The sequence below is a fragment of the Bufo bufo genome, chromosome 10 (assembly GCF_905171765.1).
Source record: "Bufo bufo chromosome 10, aBufBuf1.1, whole genome shotgun sequence".
NCBI classification, from domain to species: domain Eukaryota; kingdom Metazoa; phylum Chordata; class Amphibia; order Anura; family Bufonidae; genus Bufo; species Bufo bufo.
Window position 1 is genome coordinate 151,201,595 of NC_053398.1, and position 10,137 is coordinate 151,211,731.

At 43.8% G+C, this 10,137-nt stretch overlaps 1 protein-coding gene across 3 annotated transcripts in view; it reads left to right on the top strand.

Annotated features, from left to right (window-relative positions):
* Nucleotides 1–9,548, top strand: part of LOC120980357 (engulfment and cell motility protein 3-like) — a 97,361-nt gene extending 87,813 nt beyond the window's left edge. For all 3 annotated transcript variants that reach the window (XM_040409408.1, XM_040409410.1, XM_040409409.1), the window contains 4 exons: nucleotides 5,024–5,128; nucleotides 8,396–8,478; nucleotides 8,551–8,628; nucleotides 9,228–9,548. In XM_040409408.1, the coding sequence (XP_040265342.1) occupies nucleotides 5,024–5,128; nucleotides 8,396–8,478; nucleotides 8,551–8,628; nucleotides 9,228–9,440 (479 nt within the window). In that variant the 3' untranslated portion in view covers nucleotides 9,441–9,548. The remainder of the gene's footprint in view (nucleotides 1–5,023; nucleotides 5,129–8,395; nucleotides 8,479–8,550; nucleotides 8,629–9,227) is intronic.
* The last annotated feature ends 589 nt before the right edge of the window (nucleotides 9,549–10,137 follow it).

Sequence of the window (10,137 nt, forward strand, 5' to 3'; positions counted from 1 at the left end):
ATGTCTCTGTAATAATCCGGCACTCTCAGACAATGTACCGATGACAACCCACTGTGTGGGCTTACCTTCTCCTTTCTGTCGGACAGTCGTCCAAGTGTTCTAGGAGCTGCTAGAGGCCGGCGTGCCGGCTGTTCCTTGGTCAGCGTTCCACGTGGAGTCAGAGACAAAATCGTCGCTCCGGAAGTGACGTAGCGGCACTCGAGGTTTTGTTCTTTAGTATTTTCTTCGGCCAGTTGTATAAGGCATGAGCTCCGTTCCGTCCGATCAGGGATACAGTGCACTGTTATCCCGCAGAGTATAAGGAAAATCTTCTTATAGCTGGGTCATGTATAGATCTTTATCCAGATCACTAGAAACCAAACGCGTTTCGAGGACACCTCTCCTCTTCACTGAAGAAGAGGAGAGGTGTCCTCGAAACGCGTTTGGTTTCTAGTGATCTGGATAAAGATCTATACATGACCCAGCTATAAGAAGATTTTCCTTATACTCTGCGGGATAACAGTGCACTGTATCCCTGATCGGACGGAACGGAGCTTATGCCTTATACAACTGGCCGAAGAAAATACTAAAGAACAAAACCTTGAGTGCCGCTACGTCACTTCTGGAGCGACGATTTTGTCTCTGACTCCACGTGGAACGCTGACCAAGGAACAGCCGGCACGCCGGCCTCTAGCAGCTCCTAGAACACTTGGACGACTGTCTGACAGAAAGGAGAAGGTAAGCCCACACAGTGGGTTGTCATCGGTACATTGTCTGAGAGTGCCGGATTATTACAGAGACATGCCCGTATAGTGGGCTGGCACTATATATACCTTGAGATACCGAAGGGACTGATTACCACCGAAGTATACCTATAGAGTGGGCTTTATCAGATATATTCTGAACTGCTAAAATATATAGCCTGCTTGAAAAGGAATATCATACCTAGAGTTTAATATAACTGAAGTATTTCAATATTGGATCTTTTTTATCAGGAACAAAAAGGGAGGCTCTTTCTTTTTTTGTTGCCAATTTTTTATGGACTTGTAGCATTGACAAAATGAACTTATCACCTTGATTCATTTGTTACTACTGATACCAGAGTGTGTTCATTTACTAATAGTGTATTGAATTGCATATTTTATTAATTTTAACTTTTTATGTATCTATAATAAATTTTGTGATCTGCAACCTTATGACTCCATGTGTTGAGAGTGCCAGTCTTCCAATATTCTATGTATTTTTAGCCGTGAAGGGTGTTTCACTTTTAGACTAGAGCACCTCATAGTGGATGCGAGTGGGTGAGCTATTTCCTATATTCCTTTTATCTCTGACATAATTCAGTATGTGCACTTAAGAGTTGCACTTGAGAGATGTTGCATTTGGAAAGACCAAGGTCTGGAAGACCTAGGAACTTAGATTTATACCACTCAGTGTTCAATCAGGTGTGAACACGAGGGGAGGGGGCTACATTTGGCCTAATCAAGGGAGGACCAGATACAGGGGTGAAATAGTCAATGTAAACAAATACTCAATAAATCCAGCAGGGAAAGAGACATTTAAAGTTCAATTCAGACATACCAGGTTTTAGAAGGAAAGATGAGAGGGGTGGACAATATCAGACTCTGGAAAAGTTGGGTTTAGCAGTTAGGTTCAATTCAGACATACCAGGTTTTATATGGTATGTGTGTGTATATGTATGTATGTATGTGTGTGTGTGTGTATATGTATGTATATATATATATATATATATATATATATATATATATATATATATTACAGAGGACAGTATAATAATATATATACAGTACAGACCAAAAGTTTGGACACACCTTCTCATTCAAAGAGTTTTCTTTATTTTCATGACTATGAAGGCATCAAAACTATGAATTAAAACATGTGGAATTATACACATAACAAACAAGTGAAAATATGTCATATTCTAGGTTCTTCAAAGTAGCCACCTTTTGCTTTGATTACTGCTTTGCACACTCTTGGCATTCTCTTGATGAGCTTCAAGAGGTAGTCACCTGAAATGGTCTTCCAACAGTCTTGAAGGAGTTCCCAGAGATGCTTAGCACTTGTTGGCCCTTTTGCCTTCACTCTGCGGTCCAGCTCACCCCAAACCATCTTGATTGGGTTCAGGTCCGGTGACTGTGGAGGCCAGGTCATCTGGCGCAGCACCCCATCACTCTCCTTCATGGTCAAATAGCCCTTACTTTCAAAGTTTTCCCAATTTTTCGGCTGACTGACTGACCTTCATTTCTTAAAGTAATGATGGCCACTCGTTTTTCTTTACTTAGCTGCTTTTTTCTTGCCATAATACAAATTCTAACAGTCTATTCAGTAGGACTATCAGCTGTGTATCCACCTGACTTCTCCTCAACGCCACTGATGGTCCCAACCCCATTTATAAGGCAAGAAATCCCACTTATTAAACCTGACAGGGCACACCTGTGAAGTGAAAACCATTTCAGGGGACTACCTCCTGAAGCTCATCAAGAGAATGCCAAGAGTGTGCAAAGCAGTAATCAAAGCAAAAGGTGGCTACTTTGAAGAACCTAGAATATGACATATTTTCAGTTGTTTTACACTTGTTTGTTATGTATATAATTCCACATGTGTTAATTCATAGTTTTGAAGCCTTCAGTGTGAATCTACAATTTTCATAGTCATGAAAATAAAGAAAACTCTTTGAATGAGAAGGTGTGTCCAAACTTTTGGTCTGTACTGTATATATTATACTACAGAGGACAGTATATGTCAACATTCCATACATGTCACTCATACATACTACACGTCACCTGTATATACTAAATGTTAAAACACTGGGTAACACTAACATGGAAAAGGAATTTTTGTGAACAGCAAACTAAGCTGTAGAAACCATTGTCAGGCAGCTGGAGAGAATTCAGAGGAGGGCAACTAAAGTAATAACTGGAATGGGCGGACTACAGGTCCCAGAAAGATTATCGAAGTTAGGGTTTTTCACTTTAGAAAAAAAGACGATTAAGGGGAGATCTAATAACTATGTATATATTTTAGGGGTCAGTACAGAGATCACTCTGTCTAGTAGAGGAAAGAAGTTTTCTACACAAACATAGAAGAGGATTCTTTACTGTAAGAGCAGTGAGACTATGGACTCTTTACTGTAAGAGCAGTGAGACTATGGACTCTTTACTGTAAGAGCGGTGAGACTATGGAGTCTTTACCGTAAGAGCAGTGAGACTATGGAGTCTTTACCGTAAGAGCATTAAGACTATGGAGTCTTTACTGTAAGAGCAGTGAGACTATGGAACTCACTAATAGAGGAGTCTGGATGTATTTTTGGAGTGTAATAATATTACAGGTCATAGATTTTTTGTAGAGGTTGTTGATCCAGGGAATTATTCTGATTTCCATTATTGGGGTCAGGGGGAATTTTTCCCCCTAAAATGAGGAACATTGGCTTCTACCTCGTATTTTTAATTTTTTTGCCTTCCTCTGAGTCAATTTGCAGGATAACAGGCTGAACTGGAGGGACAAAGTCCTTTTTTTAGCCTTATAAACAATTGGGGTCATTTATTAAGACCGGCAATTTATACGCTGGTCTTAATCCCCATGCCCTGGCAGTGAATGTGCCAAAGATAACTAGAGGCACAGGCCTCTACACGTCTTTGGTGCCTGTTGCCGCCAAGCGTGCGACATCGTGTAAAGGAAATCTGTCACATGGATTACCAATATGAAAGTACAACTATTGCCATTTAGAACAAAATACCTTATTTCTTGATGTACCCTTCATTCTGCGTTTGTGGCTTTCATTTTCAAGTAAATCCACTTTTTTGTATTATGCAAATTAGGCTGTAAGGTGCCCAGAGGGGCGTTATAATCTTTCAAAGGTGCCCAGGAACGCCCCCTCTCCCGGCAAATATAATACAGTGCAAATACACCCAATCCTAACTAAATAAACAAAAATAATAATAATAAATAAATACCTTATTTCTTGATGTACCCTTCATTCTGCGTTCGCGGCTTTCATTTTCGAGTAAATGCACTTTTTGATTATGCAAATTAGGCTGTGAGGTGTCGGGGGGAAGCATTATTATCTTTCAAATACCGATGGCACTGATGGCCGCCGCCCCCCCCGCTACGTCGTTGCGGCTATGTAACTCCGCCTACAACGACCCGCATATTATCCCTCAGCCTGATGTTAACAATTCACTACAAACGTCACTGGGCTCGGCGCATGCCCAGTGACACATTTGAAGCTTTTGAAGATGTGCATTGCGCAGGTGCAGGCAGTCCGCAGTACTGGGGCACCTGACGAAGCGGAGGCGAAACCCGGGCGTTTGATGAGAGGACGTGCACATTTCATATGATTGTTGTTTTATGGATCTTGTGAGTAGAATAAATCCTTGTATTTAAACTCAGTTGACAGTACTTCACTATGTTGGGCCATTTCTTCTGTTCTCTAGGAGATTAGAGCATCGACTTTTGTGATAATCCACGCAGGATACTGAGGAATAACATCGCAAAGACACTCCTTTTTTACTCCTAAATGTGAACTTACACCTATTCTGAGCAGCGCGGTTTTCTCTTTTTGTTTGGTTTTCAGTTAATTGTGAAAGGTGCCGACCTCACAACAAAGACCGCAGCGCAATTAGTGAACATTGATTCAGGACTGCAATTTTGTTGCAGATTGCATGATGTTTTTATTTTTTTTTGTTTTGTTTATTTAGTTAGGATTGGGTGTATTTGTACTGTATTATATTTGCCTGGAGAGGGGGCGTTCCTGGGCACCTTTGAAAGATTATAACGCCCCTCTGGGCACCTTACAGCCAAATGGTTTGAGAAATTGGATAACCCCTTTAAATATGCAAAAAAGTGGAGTATATTTCTTAATAAATAACCTCCTATGTTAGATGAGGCCTCATGAACATAGGTGTACCAGGCCTCCATTATAGGTTGTCTATTGAGGATGAAGCTCTACTGTACCCCTATGTGTCTGTGATTTCATATTGACATAAACCATAGCTGCTTAGGGTTATTAATATCCTTCTTTCAGATAAATTGTGGTTTTGTCGTCTCTCTCCAAACCACAAAGTCCTGCACTATGGAGATCTGGAAGACAACATCAACAACCCACCCATTGAAATGCTTCCACAGAAAAGTAAGTAGAACATACGAGTTGTCGCTTTATGTATTCTGACATTTGCAACTTTCTGTAAGAAGATGCACACTGCAACATCAGGGCAAACAGAATGGACTGATGAGTCTGGTCTTCGAGGTTTGCTGATCTGCCCTCTCTGCAACCTCAATGTCCCATTCTTAACTAACAGCATGAGAGTCTGCAGTGGTCTTCAACTGATGAGACCTCCACACAGCAAGGGTTTCCCAGCAATGTCTCCGCCAAATTACAGCACTTCCTTGGCTGTCCAGTTGCTACATTTATTGCCAATCAAACTCATCTTGTATCCAGGCTAGAGGCCATATCTCATCTTCTATCCTGGCTACAGACCGTATCTCATCTTGTATCCAGGCTAGAGGATGTATCTTATCTTGTATTCAGGCTAGAGGCCGTATCCCATCTTGTATCCAGGCTAGAGGCCGTTTCTCATCTTGTATCCAGGCTAGAGGCCATATCTCATCTTCTATCCTGGCTACAGACCGTATCCCATCTTGTATCCAGGCTAGAGGCCGTATCCCATCTTGTATCCAGGCTAGAGGCCGTATCCCATCTTGTATCCAGGCTAGAGGCCGTATCTCATCTTGTATCCAGCCTAGAGGCCATATCTCATCTTCTATCCTGGCTACAGACCGTATCCCATCTTGTATCCAGGCTAGAGGCCGTATCCCATCTTGTATCCAGGCTAGAGGCCGTATCCCATCTTGTATCCAGGCTAGAGGCCGTATCCCATCTTGTATCCAGGCTAGAGGCCGTATCTCATCTTGTATCCAGGCTAGAGGCCATATCTCATCTTCTATCCTGGCTACAGACCGTATCCCATCTTGTATCCAGGCTAGAGGCCGTATCCCATCTTGTGTCTAGGCTAGAGGATGTATCTCATCTTGTATCCAGGCTAGAGGCCATATCTCATCTTCTATCCTGGCTACAGACCGTATCCCATCTTGTATCCAGGCTAGAGGGCGTATCCCATCTTGTATCCAGGCTAGAGGCCGTATCCCATCTTGTATCCAGGCTAGAGGCCGTATCCCATCTTGTATCCAGGCTAGAGGCCGTATCTCATCTTGTATCCAGGCTAGAGGCCATATCTCATCTTCTATCCTGGCTACAGACCGTATCCCATCTTGTATCCAGGCTAGAGGCCGTATCCCATCTTGTGTCTAGGCTAGAGGATGTATCTCATCTTGTATCCAGGCTAGAGGCCATATCTCATCTTCTATCCTGGCTACAGACCGTATCCCATCTTGTATCCAGGCTAGAGGCCGTATCCCATCTTGTATCCAGGCTAGAGGCCGTATCCCATCTTGTATCCAGGCTAGAGGCCGTATCCCATCTTGTATCCAGGCTAGAGGCCGTATCCCATCTTGTATCCAGGCTAGAGGCCGTATCCCATCTTGTATCCAGGCTAGAGGCCGTATCTCATCTTGTATCCAGGCTAGAGGCCATATCTCATCTTCTATCCTGGCTACAGACCGTATCCCATCTTGTATCCAGGCTAGAGGCCGTATCCCATCTTGTGTCTAGGCTAGAGGATGTATCTCATCTTGTATCCAGGCTAGAGGCCATATCTCATCTTCTATCCTGGCTACAGACCGTATCCCATCTTGTATCCAGGCTAGAGGGCGTATCCCATCTTGTATCCAGGCTAGAGGATGTATCTTATCTTGTATTCAGGCTAGAGGGCGTATCCCATCTTGTATCCAGGCTAGAGGATGTATCCCATCTTGTATCCAGGCTAGAGGCCGTATCTCATCTTGTATCCAGGCTAGAGGCCGTATCTCATCTTGTATCCAGGCTAGAGGCCATATCTCATCTTCTATCCTGGCTACAGACCGTATCCCATCTTGTATCCAGGCTAGAGGCCGTATCCCATCTTGTGTCTAGGCTAGAGGATGTATCTCATCTTGTATCCAGGCTAGAGGCCATATCTCATCTTCTATCCTGGCTACAGACCGTATCCCATCTTGTATCCAGGCTAGAGGCCGTATCCCATCTTGTATCCAGGCTAGAGGCCGTATCCCATCTTGTATCCAGGCTAGAGGCCGTATCCCATCTTGTATCCAGGCTAGAGGCCGTATCCCATCTTGTATCCAGGCTAGAGGCCGTATCCCATCTTGTATCCAGGCTAGAGGCCGTATCTCATCTTGTATCCAGGCTAGAGGCCATATCTCATCTTCTATCCTGGCTACAGACCGTATCCCATCTTGTATCCAGGCTAGAGGCCGTATCCCATCTTGTGTCTAGGCTAGAGGATGTATCTCATCTTGTATCCAGGCTAGAGGCCATATCTCATCTTCTATCCTGGCTACAGACCGTATCCCATCTTGTATCCAGGCTAGAGGGCGTATCCCATCTTGTATCCAGGCTAGAGGATGTATCTTATCTTGTATTCAGGCTAGAGGGCGTATCCCATCTTGTATCCAGGCTAGAGGATGTATCCCATCTTGTATCCAGGCTAGAGGCCGTATCTCATCTTGTATCCAGGCTAGAGGCCGTATCTCATCTTGTATCCAGGCTAGAGGCCATATCTCATCTTCTATCCTGGCTACAGACCGTATCCCATCTTGTATCCAGGCTAGAGGGCGTATCCCATCTTGTATTCAGGCTAGAGGCCGTATCTCATCTTGTATCCTGGCTAGACGCCATATGTCATCTTGTATCCTGGTTATAGACTGTATCTCACCTTGTGTCCAGGCTAGAGGATGTATCTCATCTTGTATCCAGTGTAGTATAAATGTGGTATCACTTTAATCGTACTGACCCGGAGAATAAAGAGAACAGCTCAGTTTTATCTCATAGGCAATACTGTAAAAACAAAACCCATAAAACTATATAAATGTGGTAAGGCCTCATGCACACGACCGTATGTATTTTGCGGTCCGCAAAAAACGGATCCTCAAAAAATGCGGATGACATCGTGTGCATTCGGTATTTTGCGGAACGGAACAGCTGGCCCCTAATAGAACAGTCCTATCCATGTCCGCAATGTGGACAATAATAGGACATGTTCTATTTTTTTGCGGAACGGAAACACTGACATACAGAAACGGAATGCTCATGGAGTAACTTCCGTTTTTTTGGGACCCATAGAAATGAATGGTTCCGTATACGGTCCGCAAAAAAAAGGAACGGACACGGAAAGAAAATATGGAGTTGGATCAGATGTCTGGTGATGTCACATGTGGGGAGGTGGGATCTGGCCTGTATATATCGGTTTATAATGCTCTGAAGATGTTTACATCTGTATTTCAGTTTCAGTTGCAGATATAAAATATGTGTTAACGGGAAAGGATTGTCCACACATGAAGGAGAAGAATTCTGGGAAGCAGAATAGGGTGAGTTGTGAGTTGCGATTAGGGTGTGAGGGGCACCAGAGCTTATACTGAATGTTGTGCCTCTTCTTGCAGGACCTCATGGACCAGGCATTTTCTATATGCTATGATGTAGACAGCTGCCTGAACTTCATAGCACCTTCTTCTACTGACGTAAGGATTATTGTTTTCATGAATGTTGGATCAGGAGTGATAGACTGAATGCAGCAATTGCGGGATACTTGTAATCATCTGTGAGAGAATGTCTGCTTCTGTGCCAAGACAACTTTTTCCCATTGCACAGAGACCATCCATTTTCCGCCTATAGGTGGAGTGATGGATATTCCCTTATATCATAAAGAGATGCAGCAAGTGTTAACATGAGATGTATATAGGAGTACTAGGTGCAGAATGGGGGGGGGGGGGGGGGTTACAAAATGTGCACTGTTTACCTCTCATACCTTTCCGACATTCTTTTACTAAACTAAGCAAGTATACAAGTGGAGGGCTACACACCCCGGATCTGGCCCTACTGTGGTTGTGTCTAGTGGGTCCTGTGGCCTGGACTAGTGGTTCATGGAGAACAAAGCTCCCACAGCCAAGAAGCCTCACACACACATAATGGCACAATCTGTAAAAAGCATCTTTTCAACAAGGATTCACTGTGCAGACCTTTCAGTCCCAGTGCCTATGGCAGCCTGCAGATTATGGTGGAGGGTCTTGGATATGGCTCCTGTACTTTGCTGATCTTCTTTCCTTTCATTCATCTGCAGTTTTGCCTGTGGCTTGATGGGCTGAATTCATTGTTGGGTCGAGAAATGCCCAGTGAGCGGACGCGCACTGACCTTGATCTCCTGCTGAATACTGAACTCAAGTTGCGGTTATTGGACCTGGAAAACATCCCAATCCCAGAGCAGCCTCCAGCCATCCCCCCACGTCCAAAGAATTATGACTACTGCTACCAATTCACCTCCACAGAGGCCTGAATGTCCCTCTGGGGCCCCGTGACCGAGCACAGAACATGCCAGCACCTGGCAGAGGGACACTTTGGCTTCTGTCTGTGTCCACATCTGATAATAAATATGTTAAGAGCAGCAGATCTTCTGTGTGCTCCTCTGTATAATAGGAGACATGGCCCCCAAAACCAGACAAAGTTGTGTGTGTGTGTATGTGTATATGTATATATATATATATATATATATATCACGATCTATAATATGTGTACACAGTGTTACAGTGTATATATATATATATATATATATATCAGGGATGCTCATATGATGTATAAGGATACAGATATATGTAGGTACATAATATTTTCTCTTTCATCCTCCACAACGACTTTACCATGAGAGATGACCCTCCTCCAACCAGGTAGGGACAGGAAGAATGAATCTGACCCTCCTCTGGCTACCCCTCAGTGTCTTCCTGTCCCTTCCAGGTGTAGAGAGGTTATTCTCATGGCAATGCTGTGGAGGTAGACAGAGGCGGCTTTTTTCTTTAACATGCCTATTTTTCAAATGCGAGGACAGGAACGCTACAAGATGAGCCTCGGTGTGTAATGCAGCTGCTCCTTTCTCCTCCACTCTGTATGCGCCGGGAGGGGGTGTCTATGTGAGACCAGACACTCACGGAGTCCCTCCGGTCACGTGTGAGTCCTTAACTACTGTCCGATATGTTCGG